The sequence below is a fragment of the Trachinotus anak genome, unplaced genomic scaffold, assembly GCF_046630095.1.
Source record: "Trachinotus anak isolate AG129_WGS33_773 ecotype Australia unplaced genomic scaffold, CSIRO_AGI_Tana_v1 ptg000014l, whole genome shotgun sequence".
Taxonomy (NCBI): Eukaryota; Metazoa; Chordata; class Actinopteri; order Carangiformes; family Carangidae; genus Trachinotus; species Trachinotus anak.
In genome coordinates, this window is record NW_027273865.1 from 21,737,445 (window position 1) to 21,751,639 (window position 14,195).

The window sequence follows — 14,195 nt, forward strand, 5'->3', positions numbered from 1 at the left end:
GGAGCCAAGTCAACTGAGGAGACGGGAGGAAAGAGAAAAGCAGGCAGAAACTGAGAAGGATGAGAAAGATGAAGGATTGGAGAAAACTCATCCTTACTTTTATTCCCGAAGTACAAGGAAGTTAGCTGAATATAAGCTCGGACAGACTAGTTGTGTTGGTGGCATCAATGGTAGGAGCTGCATGTTATCAAAGACAGAAATATAACATTTCTGATCATTTCTGTGTATTAATTAAACTTGAAGGTCCAGATAGTTTGTGATCAAGAGACTATTAGCACAGAAATAGCCACTAAGCATACTCTATTTCAAGTGTGCATGCTGTGCGAAACATTTCATTTCATTCAGAAAAAACTGTGTATGAAGGGGAAAAAAACTGAGGTGGATGAAACATTGCCTTAAAAAAAACGCAATGTCCAAACTGTCAATTTAAACAAATGAAACTACAAATTATCAAAGTTTGATCAGCTGTGGTTGTAGAGAAAAATCACGAAAACATAATATATATACATAATATATATGGCTTGTGTGTTAGCATGTGTGTGCCTGTTAGCACGGTTCTCAGTCTGTCACATAAAGGGTTTGTTAGGGCGATAACGACAAAGTGTGTGTTTGGTTGTGTGTGCCCGTGCTTAAATTTTTGTTCAATGTGTTAAAACAGCGACTCAAGCCTGTTATTTCGTGCAACACAACTCATACACTATATGCACGCAGTGACACAAACAGAAACTCCATTCGTTGATTCCACAGCCAAATGAAAAGGTTACTTACTTCCTCTTCCTTCTACCTGCCTGCTCTGTAGTTGAAATGACCAATTATTTTTTTGTTACACATTTGTATATAAATTTATAAAAGCACTTGTGTGTCTTCTCAGCAGAGACAAGCATCATCACACCCTCACAGTCTCTCTGTCTGTGTCTCTTCCTCTTATTGATAATGAGAGTGTTTCAGGTTGCCTGGCTGGACAGTCTCATCTCCTGCCTGCTGTCATCTTTGTATCTATTCATATCACAGTGAGAGAGAGGCTCCCACAGGAAACAGCCGCGCGGTTGCCTCCTAATTATTGCTCTCCTGACCTCTGCACATATCTGCACATATCTTGGATGCCTGTACTCTCCGGTTAGACAGCTGACTCATACGTCCATGTCTTATCTCTATGTGGAGTGGACTTTGCAACAATGACGGTACCGGGGGGGATAGAGGGCAGACAACACGACAAAGTGATATTAATTTAAATTGCTGCTCACATTACGTCAACAGATGTGACGGCACTGTGATGTTACCTTACAATGCAACAGGTTATCCTTAGTAATGGTTTTACTCACTGACACTCTGTAGTCTACTCTTTAGTGAGCAGTAAATATATGTTTTATATTATTTAAGTAGTTATAGTTATTTATTTAATTAATTCCACATGTAGTATTTAAAGCTTGTAGCCTCTGAATGTTTTAGATGTGTGATCAACAGTGTTTTTCTCTCGTTCCGATCTATATACTGAACAAGGATGAGGAGGCTGCTGGACCAGAGCTTCTGCTTGAAGTGACTGCTGACATTTGTTGTAGGAAAGTCAATCAAGCGACCACAAAGAGACACAAAACAATCCCTGAAAGAGATGCAAAATGACCACGAATGAACACAAAACAAACACCACAACAACACACAAATGACTTCAAAGAGACACAAAATGACTACAGACTCAAATGACTACAAGGATGTGCAAAACAACCTGAGAGAGATGAAAGACAAACGCAAAGAATGTCCAAAGTGACCAAAAATGACTCTAAAGAGATGCAAGAAACACAAATAGACTGTGTTTGTTCACTATTCGTCATGGTTTTATATAATCACTGACAAGTGTAGTGTGGCACAAAGGTCCTTTTCATGTCGAAGTAACTTTTCATACTGTTGGAAGTGAAACGTCTCTGCTCTGTCCTGCTTTGGACAGGAAATTGTCCATGTTTGTGAATTTAAATTGAACTGAAGAGTCAATCCTCAGCACCGATCATTAAATTAATCTTATACCCTCTGTAAGATGTGTTTATCCTCTCCTAAATTAATTAAGTTTAGTCATATTTAGCAAACAGGCATCCCCTTTCCCACATGCCTCCTGTACCTTCAGTCTCTTAAAGTGCTTATCGGAGCTGCGGCTGTCACGTCTAATATGCGACACTTGAGATGATTCTGCTGTGTGACTTGATTCTTTATTCTCAGTCAGCTTTAATATGAATCAGGGTCCTGCTCCTCACATCTTATGTTCCCCACCCTCCACGCTCCCCAGCTCTTTACAGTGCTCGTCTTTCTTCTTTTCTCTAGCTCCAATTACTGTTGTATTAACTCCATTAGAGAAACCATCAGTTGTGTAATTGGCCAATCGGCATGAGGATCAGGCTGCTGATCAAGTTTCACAACAAATATTAAACCCAACTGGAAACAGTAGTGCGCATTGAGGTCCTGGAAGAGACCCACAGTTCACCCTATTGTGGAGCTCTCTCTGTCTCTGTCCTCCATTCTTTATTTTTATCCTCTCTATCACCCTGATTTCCTGTTCTCATCCTCCTATCTCCTCTTCCTGTGATCTGTCCCCACACAAATTGGCATGTGCAAGGTGCCGTTCCCATTTTATTTCTCTTTCTGTGTCACTCACACACACACTCTGTCTTTCTTTCACTCTTTCCCTCCCTGTGTCCAGGCCTGTGCCTGACGTCCTGCTGCCCTAATCTTATCTCAAGGGTGTAATCAATACATGCAATAGCAGAGATGTATTGCAGCCTTTCCCTTTATCTGTCTTTTTCTCCCTCTCACAAACACACACAACGACACACACACAAATTACCGGCATCATTAGATAAACATGATGACTCTGTAGATGTAATTACTGTTGAATCAACCATAATTAGCCCCAGGCAAATGCAAGCAGGATTACAGATTTGCTGCCACATGAGAAAGGTACATCTTGTACTACTTATGGACGTAGATGTAGAGCATGATCTGCCCTATTTTTGCCCAGCAGGTTTACAACCACTTAATCTTAGCTCCAGGTAACAGGGCCTTGAGTTGAGCTACTCTTTGTTCATTCACTCGGAGAAATTCGTCCAACAAAAAAAAAAAAAAATCCTTTGAAGAGCATGTTTATTGTTGTGGATGAATGAATTTTTCAGAGGTGACTTCACTGTTCTTGGCAGAGCGCCGGGCCAGAGAAAGCCACGCAAACCAACACAGCTGCCATACAGTCCTCGCAGCAGGTATTTACTGCGCATTGAAATAATGTGATTGTGTGGCAGTCGCTGCGCTTTGGCTCGCCGGGAAGTTTCTGCCAGGCTGTGTTTGTATCAGCGCAGAGCCAGGGAACTGAATACAATTTGACCTTGTGATTTCATTTCACAGCACAGGTGTTTGCCTCCTCACTGATGCCAACAGTGGAGGCATCAACAGAACAGAACTATAAAATATTTAATGAAAAAAATTAGTGAATAATTGATTGTGCAGAGCCCTTGAGACCTGCAGCTTACTGTCCAAAATCCTGGATTACGTCCTGATCCCAACGTTCAGAAGAGTTTTTTTTTCATGTCTATGAAACTTGTGCATGTCAACTGTGGTACAGGTAAGATCAAGGAAAGATTGTGGTTATGGCAAATAAACAATGGTGAAGGAAAAGTTAGTTACAGGCACCTAAACCTCTATATTTAGATCAAGAAAAGATAATTGGTGCAATTATTAAAAAGGAAAATGTATTGGACGTCTGCACCTAGCCCCATGTTTTATCATTTCTTTCTCGTCTCAAATCAAAGAAGCTTGTGAAAGATAAATACCCAATGATCTTTGAAAATCCCAGAGGAGTTTAACAAAGTTAAACTTATCTATTTTATAAAGGAATTTCCAGAATCCTCAAAGACTTTTCTGACCATCTGTATGAAACAATATTTCATCCGCTGCGTGATTAAAAATAAAAAAGTTTAAGCCTATTTTTAGCCTATTTCTTAATTTCAGTCTGTTTCCTGTCATATCACACAAGAAATATAAAGAGGTGCAGTTATACAGAACAGAGAATTATGTCTGATATTAAAGTTTTTATTTTTGATTCACTTCAAACATCTGTGTTTCTTTGTTTGTTTGTTTTTTGGATTAGGAAAATGAGTAACAACTTGGGAAACCTATTAAAAATATGTTTCATCACATAGTGGATGGAATATATTTTTAATCCAGAGGGTTAGAAGAGACTTTGAGGATTTAAAAAAAACAAAAACAAACAAAAAATACCTTCCAGAGAGGGACTCCATAAAGAATCTTTTCAAAGGTCAGTGGGTATATATTTTTCAGAAAAACAGCTGAGCTCTGTGACTCGAATGTCATGTTCGTATGTGGGCTTAAAGAGGCTTAAACTAAGTGTTCATTTGCAGCAAGATGCAAATTTTCGTCTCTTGCATGAAAGTCTAAGGTGCTACTCACCTGTCCACCACCTCCATGCCTTTATTTTTCTTCCTTGGCACATAAAGGGAACACTACCTTGCAAATCACATCCTTTAAAGTGCCTTGGCTGCATCTCGTCTAACCCTCTTTCAGCATTTCTCTCCTCTGACTCACTTTCTCCATGACCTATTCTTCCTAAACTGTTTCTTTTGCTTTGTCCCTCCTGCTGTCCCACCATGTACTCTCTCTCCCTCCCTCCATCCCTGGGTGGGAGTCAGTTGCTGTCACATTATAGTCAGTTGCTGTGACGTAGCTGTTGTTTCATCATGACAGAGACAATCCCCCCCCCCCCCCCCTGTGAGTGAGTGTGTGAGACAGCAAGATGGGTGTCGTCCTTGTGCCCATTCAGGGATCCGGACGGGGATAGCAGCCTGAACATGCTTTTCCTTTTCACAGCCCCCCCCCCCTCTTACCTGCAGGTTGATGAGAACAAAGAGGAACAACAATGAGCAATGACCAGCATAAAAAACAAACAAACGTCTTTTTCCTTTTCGTTTTTTTCTTCTTGTTTCGTAAATCCTCCCAGTCTGTCTTGGTTTATGATGCTTACTCAAACATTGTCCACTCTTGGCTCCTGTGAGCTAACATACTGCAGCATTACATACACAGGGGGACACAGTGGTGCATTGTGTGAATGCTGAGCCTGTGGAAAGAACTGGCCAGTACGGGCTGCTTTTCGTCTGCGCCGAGGAATGAGGCATGGGCTTGAACAGGATTTGGGTTTGCCCTGAAATAGCTAACAGGGAATGGTGTGCTTTGTCAGTGCCTTTCCAACTTTGTTTGTGTGTCAGTAAAAACTGAGAGGCTTTGACTGTCAATCTCAAAGTGCATCACTGATGAAGTTCAACAGAGGAAAGGAGAAGAAATGTTTCTGTTACCACTCATGGCGCCACATCAACAGCACTACTTCACATTTTTATACTGTGTGTCTTTGCTGCTCACAACCACTTCACACAGCTACACAAGAGAATAGAGAACAAGCTATTATGGTTCCAGCTAATGAAAGGTAAGAAGGGGCATATCAATTTCAAAGCCCTCATCTTGCCTTTCTGTCCACTAAATCTGAAGTGATCCGTTACAGCTTTCCACAAATGCAGCCTTTGTTTTGACTGTGGAGCGCACATGGTGACCATCCAGGCGTTGTAAAACCTGATAGTTACAAGTTCTATTTTCACTATCAAAATGGGATTTTAACTGGATATAACAACTGGAAAGTTTCACGGTATGTACACAACAACAGAAGGCTGTCACATAACACGGTTATGGGATTAGATATACATCATTTACAACTATCAGTTTATCTTCAACGAGCCATACTGAAAGAGTTGTGTGGTATATGTTGTGTTGGTGCACTCTGCAGCTCCAAAGCAGGGTTAGAGATGGCTAAGTGCATTTGTGCCCTCTTTAGTTTTTACTTCTTTGTAAACTTTCTTAATCGTGAACATACATCCAGCATGAGAGGTGACCATTGTGAAGCATCATATTTGGGGTTGTAACTGTAGAAATATCACTGGATTTGATCAGAATACGTGGCAGGTTTCTGGAGTTTAGGTAATCTTCCTGCTGTCTCCCAGTGACAGCTCAACCTTTAACATCTGGGATCATTAATGTGCACTCATGCTCCTGAGTGCACCACACAGAAAAAACATAGTAGAGGAGAAGAGGCCCCAAAGGACTTTTCTTAAAGTCTCCTTGACAGCCCCTGGGACTCCAGAGAGCCATCTGATACTTCTCGGCCTGTTTCCAGCAGGCTCTCTGGCTCACTTTAAAATCCTAAATTATAGCTACATTAAAATTGAAAATAAAACTATACTACTGTTTAGTAAGTTAATGGCTCTTGTTTTAAATTACGTTGTCAGTCAGTTGGATATGACCTAGAGTGATGCAGACACTGAAAAACAAATCATACATGTGCAGCATGATGTGTAAAAACAGCATGATGCTAAAATAGTATGTGATCCTGTTGCCATAATACTGGTGATATTTTGTGTAAAATCCAGATTTAGACGGCATATTTTGAATAGTGTCATATTCCATCAGTCTATTTTATTTTTCAGTTTGGCTGTAATGGACTACATTATGCTGTTTTCCTTTAGCAGTTAGCTGGATGTCCTGTTAGCCATCCAGTTAGCTGTGAAGTCAGCTGTTGAGTTTGCTTTACATCAGCTATCTATATTAGTTCTGACCATTTAGTACTTATGAAACATTTGCACAAGAACAAACATGTAGGAAATATGAATTAAAATAAGATATCCCAGTCAAGCAACATCTGCAGGGAGCACAGCTGGACAGCCAGTTGGTGTAGAGTAGCTCAGACTAATGGAGAGGCAGAAAGTGCTTCCTCTAATTAAACCAACACATGATGTGTGAACATCAGCCCAGAAGCTGTTTTAACCATATTCTAGTGAAAATGATTATTGTTTCCGAGGGGAAGTAGGGACATAACATTGGCTTTTACATATACACACTTCAATAAGTGAAGGATAGTCCATCAGCCTCTGAGGAAGGGGTGACCTTTGATTAAAATCTGGGACATTTTGGTGGTCATGAATATCAATAAATCAACCTTCTTCATTATTTATTTTGTCCTCTTCTTTTCAGGAAACAGGAGCTGCTGAACATCTCCAACGTTCCTCTGGGAGAATGTCCCCCCTCACCACCCCGCACTGCTCCGCCCAGCATGAAGGTAGGACTCACGCATTAATGTGTTCACACACATGACAAGCCATTCATGTCAACACACACACACACACACACATTTTTAGAAAGACATTGATTTACTGACTTTTACTTTGGTGTGTTTTGCCCTTTAGACCTTTACGCCTATTGGAAAATGTATTGATTCTGATTATCTTCATTGAGAAACTGCTTCGGCAACCTCAGCAGTTCAGAGACAGTATCAAGCGGCAGTGTTACGGCAACTTAAAGTCTACAATTTAACATTACATAACTAAATGTACAGAAAGTATGTCTTTTACAGATGACACTGCTTTATCTCACAACATTTACACAGTTTATGATCCATGTTGAGCTGAAACACATACATATTCCAGTTACATCAATCTAAATGTATTAGATTGAGGTCACCCTGCATGATTTTGACTATTTTTTCATTAAGTCAATCAAAATTCAAGTTAGGTCAGCCTCTGTCCAGATTAGATTCTCCATAATTTTTTTTACAATAGTGCTCTCACAGACAGTAAACACAGCTACATCACTTTATAAATTGAATCCCACTCATCTCAGTTTTGCTGTGACTGCTCCTTCATGTGTGTAATCTTTTCTATGTCTCTACTCATACTGTTACTTTAGTTAAGTTTAGAGAACTAACTTTGGCCATTGCTGCCTTGGAACTGTTAACATACAAGGCCTTGAAGTAGTTTTCAATGTCTTGAGCTCACTAGTTTTTTATTTTTTCCACATTCGACTACTGTCATTTCCGGTTCTGATTTGGAGACTTTAGATTGTACATTTTCCGGCCAATGAAAGATTGGCCTAGGAAAAAGGAATAATTGGAGTTGAGTGATGTAGATGACCAGCTACAGTAGGAAAATGTTAAGTTGATGGTATCCTACCAAAAATTGTCAAGTTCAATCAAACTGCGTCCTCAAAGCTGCGAATCAGCAAATGGAAAAACATATCAGAGCAAAACCACTCTGAACATGAATATAGATGAAATCCATCAGACTGTAGAGGATCATCTTTTCCAGGTGTTGTCTCATTTATTTGTGTGGTGATTTGTGCTGCACGTACACAGAAAGCAGTTCGTCACTGATATAGATTACAAGGTGTAATGTTTTAAGACATTCATCACCCTACTCACCCACCATTGCACTCATACTGCAGCAGAAGAATATTTAATCTTTCCTCCAGCATGATGAAAGAGAGGAAGCGTTTTGCAGGGAGGCAGATTAGCAGGGTGATATACAAGGAAACAGATGATGGCTCCTGCAAGAGGAAGCCTCTGTCTGTAGTATGTCACCTTGAACTAAACCATCATTACCGAAACTGCTGAAGACAACACACAGGGAGATAGCACAGAGAGAAGGAGAGGGATACAATGATAAAGTTTGCTTATGGTAAGAAACACAAGAAGAGCTCAGAAGGTTTACTGAATATTCTGAGAACATGATATGTGAGAGAAAGACATCAATTTCCTTCTTCGTGTGTGGCTGATTTTCTGGTAATTATCAATTTCCAACCCACAATTCTGCTGTGAGCTAGAGCAGTCTAATGGTCAGCTATTCACAATGTAAAGTTCTTACAAAAGATATAATTTCCTAGAATCACAGTTCACATCAACTCCATTCACAACATTGTTCAGCGTTGGCTGCTGAGTGTATAAGAGAAATAAAATGTGCAGAGAGAAACCACGGCTGATTCTCTTTCTGACACTTTTCATCCACAGTAGTTTCGGCAGCACTTAAGATCTGATCCTCTGTTTCTGGTTTTAGTCGCTGGATAATGCACCGCTCACAAATATGAAAACATTCACATCTGATTGCACAGACTAAACATCGTTGCTACACAACATGGTTATTGGTATTGCGCTTCAAACATAGTGGCCATAAACAGGAGCCACCTGGGCGGCCAGACTGGCACGAAAACACCTTGTTCACCTGGCGCACATATGGTCACAGGGCTCTGCAGCTGTTTGGCGAATGTTCTTGACTGTATTGATACAGACGGAACATCCTTAAAGTAATAGAAAGATGAAAATAAAAGAGAAGAAAGTTTCAGTGTTCAGGACGGGTGTTTGGGGTTCGAGGTCAGGTGACAGTGGTGTGTTGTATATGGGAGCAGTGGTGGGCAGTAATAAAGTATGTTTACACAAGTACTGTAATTAAGGACAGATTAAGTTTGACGTGCTTGTACTTTGCTTGAGTATTCCCGTTTTATTCTGATTCATACCTCAATATGAAACAGGAAACTGTAACATTCTTTACTCCTCTACATGTATTTATCATATTAAGTTATTAGCTACTTTGAAGATAATAATGTAAAAATACAATCTATTACGTACTTTTAGTTCAGTAAAATTTAAATGCATGTCTTTTATTTGTAACAACTTGTGCACTGTCATTTTGCTACTTTTACTTATGCGTAACTGAACTGAGTATTTCCACTGCACAGTCATAGACAGGGTTAAGTTACAGTTGGGGAATAATTGCTCTGAAGGAAAGTCCTCACAGTTCAGGAATTCCTGGGTAATTACAGGTAATGCAGTGTGTATGTCAGTGTATGTGTTGCGTGTGTTTGTGCAAAGCTATATTCAGGCATATCATTGTGTTATTATACATTATGTAGTGACTCAAATTGTGCATAATGTTGACAGTCAGCCTTCAAAGACACTGCTGCTGAGACAGCAAAATACAGACAGGTAGACAGCTCATGGCCCACGTGGCTGACCTGCAGTGTGTGTGTGTGTGTGTGTGTGTGTGTGTAGACATGACCTATTCTGTTTTGACAAAGTTTGCTACCTGACTTGACTTTCCTGTTTAAGCTTTAGGCTTTTAAAGGCTAAATAGAGATTAGTGGTGAGAATGGAATGAGGGGGAAGTCCTTTTTGAAATGGGGAAAGCAGGTGAGAATGAGAGGAAGACAGAGACACAAAGGGCTCAGCTGTTTTAGCTGCTGACATTGAGGTAAGTCTGCATTTTGACACAAAAAAAAAAAAAAAACTGTTAGTTGAGAATGAATTTACTTCTCTGATCAAAGTGGGTGGCTTCATGTGTGAGTTTACCTTCATATTCTCTACTTACAATGAATCTACTTTATCTACTTGTTCAGAATTGATCAGAATTTCTCTCTCATTCATCATAATCTCAGCAGCATGATTATAACAGTATCATGGTTACTGTCTACACTTCAGTGTCATTCAACACTGCTGAACCCAATGACGGTCCTGTTTTACAGCTATTATTATTCAATCATTTGCACAACCTTGCACCTCTGAAATGTTTTCTGTTTTTCATCTTATTTATAGCAGATTTACTCCCACATGCACAGGATTTCACAACAAAATTTTATAACCTAGGCACCCAATCAAAACCATATTGACTGAAGTATCAAATACAAATGTCTATCAGTGCGAACAACGTTTTGAAGGGAGAAGTTAACAGCACTGGACTAGAAACAGTGAGTGACTGTATGAAAAAGAAGAGGGAAAAAAAAGAAGACAGAAAAGAAGAAGGGACCACCTAGTGAATTTAGCTTTGTTTGCATTTAATCCCTTTCCCAAATCTTTCAATAAGTGTGTTTGATAAAGTTAAATTCTGTTAAAGTCCTTTAATCCTGAACATGACACGATAAGACATCATCATTGGCATCTTCATGCGGCTGATTATGTTCATGACTTTACATGAACATTTGCAAATTCTAGCAGCCACTGAATGTGTCAGTCAATCAGAAAGGCAGCTCATCTAATCTGCCTGCGGTCTGTGGCTGCCCCAGCGGGTTGCCATGGGAGATAAGAGATACTGATGTTGGCTGGCCAGAGAGAGAAACAGAGAGAGAGAGAGAGAGAGAGAGAGAGAGAGAGAGAGAGAGAGAGAGAAACGAAAAGAGATAGAGAGTAGGAGAAAGGAAGAAAAGGTAAAGGAATGACAGACAGAAATGAGACAGGAAATAAAGTAAATGGTGTGAGGGTTAAGAATGAAGAGAAAGGAGTGAGACACTGAGACAGAGGAGACAATGTGCAAAGACAGAAAAGTGTCAAATAGACATCATGTGTTACATTGACAGCAAAGCAAAAAAGACAGATAGGTGTCTCTTGACCTTGCTGTTGTCTGGTGACTGTCAGGGATATAGCTGATGATTGAAGACACTGTCAGCAGTACAGGAGCCCACTCAGACACTGCCAGGACCAGCTGCATCAGTGCGTCTTTTAAACTGTGGTGGTCAACAGTCTGTGAGGACGTCATACGATACGTGAAACAGGAAGGGACAAAGCCAAGGCTGCAAAAGCTGCTGTTTTAGGAAGAAATCTCTTTTATGATTCCACTCACACCACACACACACACACACTGTTGTTGACTCTGTAGGTCCAGCCACAGCATTGTATCAGTTTACAGCACCTTAAACTGGTTAATATTAACTCACTGATAAAGTCTGTGTGAGTATGTGTGTTGTGCCTGCAGTTCTGTCGGCAGAGGGAATGGTAATGAGAGATTTATAGATTTTCACCAAGGTGCAGGTAGCCAGTGTAGAGAGTGAGTATTCCCCTTTTATTACAGCCTTGCTGTCAAAATGTAGTCATTTAGAGTTTTTTACTGCTAGAATAAAGCCATTCAAAAGACTGTAAAACAACAGTTAAATGCTTTTCAAGACTTCCCAAGTTAAAGAGCTAAGGTTCATTGGTAAGTCATTTATTTCCCGCTTCCTCTTGCTTTGTATTTTATAGTGCCACTGAATCAAGGGCATTTATAAGTGTGATAATGCAAATTAGTGTGTTGATTTCATTTAAAGTAAGTCATGGTTGATGTTTTTATCAGTGAAACTAGGTCTTTTTATTTTTTTTATTGGTTATATTGTGTGTGCTGTATCATAGCAATTTAAAAGAGGAAACATCGCTGCTGTTGTAGATTCTGCACCAGGAATACGTTAGTGAATTCCTTCCCTTTTTTTTTAATGGAAGTTTAATTTGGTGTCAGGAAGTTGCGTCTCCATGCCAGTGCGCGCACACACTTGTATAGCCTAACCTACCCCGCTCACATTACATTTACGTGCGCCACAATCAGAGCTCAAAGGCACAACGCATGTAGACCATTATCACCCTCACAGCTTGTTGATGTGACAAGGTGGGAGCCTAGGGAATGAGGATGTGTGAAAGCACTCACGGATGCATGTATCTGTGTGAGTGTGTGTTCCTGTGTGTGTATGTCACTCGCTGAGGAAGTGGTAGCTTATCAGTGTGCGTGCATGTGGGTGTGAGCGCCTGTTAGGGGAGTCTCTGCCCTGCCCTGCCCTCTCGACACAGCTGAGTTTATAGTGTGTTGGAGAGTCGTACACGCTCAGCAAGATCTGCTGCTGTAAACACCAATGTTTCCAACGTAAGACCTTTAAATTCAGACATTTGAGTTTGACTAAGGTGTATATTAAAGGGCAATTACTGAGGTGTTGTACTGACTAAACGTGTTTGTAGAGTTTGTGTCTGTACAAGTCAAAGTTTTGCAGTGTTACACCCTGTTTAACAAGTTTTAAACTCTTCTCCTGTCTCTGTTTCAGTCTGCAGAGTTCTTCGATATGCTGGAGAGGATGCAGGTATGAACTTCTCATACTTTCTACATTCCTGTCTTTCCTGTGAATCCAGCTCCTTTCTGTACTGTGATCCCTGTATCTCTTCTTTATTTCACCACTTCTATTTCCTCCTTTCATCCCCTGCTGTTTGACTGCTATTGAGCAATAATTGTATATTCGTAGTCTAGCAGCTTGGTCGTGATATCAGGAGATTGTTCCACTGAGTGAAACTTTGAACATACTGTGAGATGGTGTCTGTCCCCTCTTTTTCCTACAAACAAAAACAGATTAATCATATACAAGGATAAAATAGACCCTGATGGTTCAATCAGTGTAGGTCAGCTGGGTTCAGTCTGTTCCTCAGATTGCCTTATGGTCACGCTGGGGCCAGGGAAGAATAGCTCTGGAAATATCTTGGCTGGCCTAACTATGTTCTCCTTCTCAGTATGGAATACATTGATTTTTTTATTTTTTCTTCTGAACAAAGTCTGTCTCTTTCTGTATGTGACCGCTTTGTGCCCTCCACGGGCCCCTAAGGGCGCCGGCTTTGAGTAGTGTCATAACAGATGGGGAAGTAAAAAGTGAGAGGAGGAGGAGACGGAAGGTGGGAAATGAAAGGCACAGAAAAAGAAAAAGAGGGAAGTAAGGTCTCAGGAAGATACAAAGAGGGAGAAAAATACTTTTTGCAACTTCTTTGTGAAGAATAATGGTTTATGGTTCACAATGAGATCTCCAAAATGTGTGAATTGAGGAGTCTAGTGAATGAAATGTAAAAAATGAGCTTTACATTAACACAGTAATCAGATCTGCTTTGCATAGACACTAACTATAGTGATTAGTCAGCAAAAGGAAAAAGTGATAACAATTTACTTAGAGTCCACCTATTTACCTATTTAAAATCAATAAACATGCACACCATAAAGTAACTGTATGTATTAATCCGTTGCTAAAAATAGTAAAAAAAAAATGCACCTTTTGAGAAATGTTTGCTAAAAACTACACTACCCAGCTGTTTTAGGTAGTGATGAATAAAAGTGTATATGAGTCCCATTTTTAAATATTTACATCTTCAGAAGGAACAAATTGGCTTGAGAAATGCACTGACGTACTGATGTATTTGGTCTTTACATGAGATTTGTTGACCATGTCGGCTTCATCCTTTAGTTTTGAATCATGATTTTGCCTAAATGACACAGAGGGATAAAAAGAAGAGGAAAATGCAGCTTGATGTGAGGGAGCATTACAAGATGACTGAAGACGTCAGGGGGGATATTTGGAAAAAGTAACTTGTGGATGGCAGCCGGTCAGTGCAGCCTGGTGATAAAAGAGTCACACACACACTGTGCGCCTCATTCGTCTTTTCTGAACCTCTGCTTGCATCGACCTGCTCTCTTGAGCTCTGCCACCAATAACTCCACATGTACAACTGGGGGGGGTGTTCGAAGTGTGCTTCAGAACAGTAATCTGGATGGTGCTGATGAAGGTCACCATTT

The 14,195-nt window shown here is 40.2% G+C and overlaps 1 protein-coding gene across 7 annotated transcripts in view; it reads left to right on the forward strand.

Moving 5' to 3' along the window:
* Positions 1-14,195, forward strand: part of LOC139631746 (rap1 GTPase-activating protein 2-like) — an 82,341-nt gene that overhangs the window by 53,714 nt on the left and 14,432 nt on the right. For 6 of the 7 annotated variants that reach the window (XM_071496245.1, XM_071496244.1, XM_071496246.1 and 3 more), the window contains 2 exons: positions 7,066-7,150; positions 12,691-12,726. In XM_071496245.1, coding sequence (XP_071352346.1) covers positions 7,066-7,150; positions 12,691-12,726 — 121 coding nt within the window. Of the gene's footprint in view, positions 1-7,065; positions 7,151-12,430; positions 12,516-12,690; positions 12,727-14,195 lie in introns of those variants that run through there. The other variant, XM_071496248.1, reaches the window with a different exon arrangement.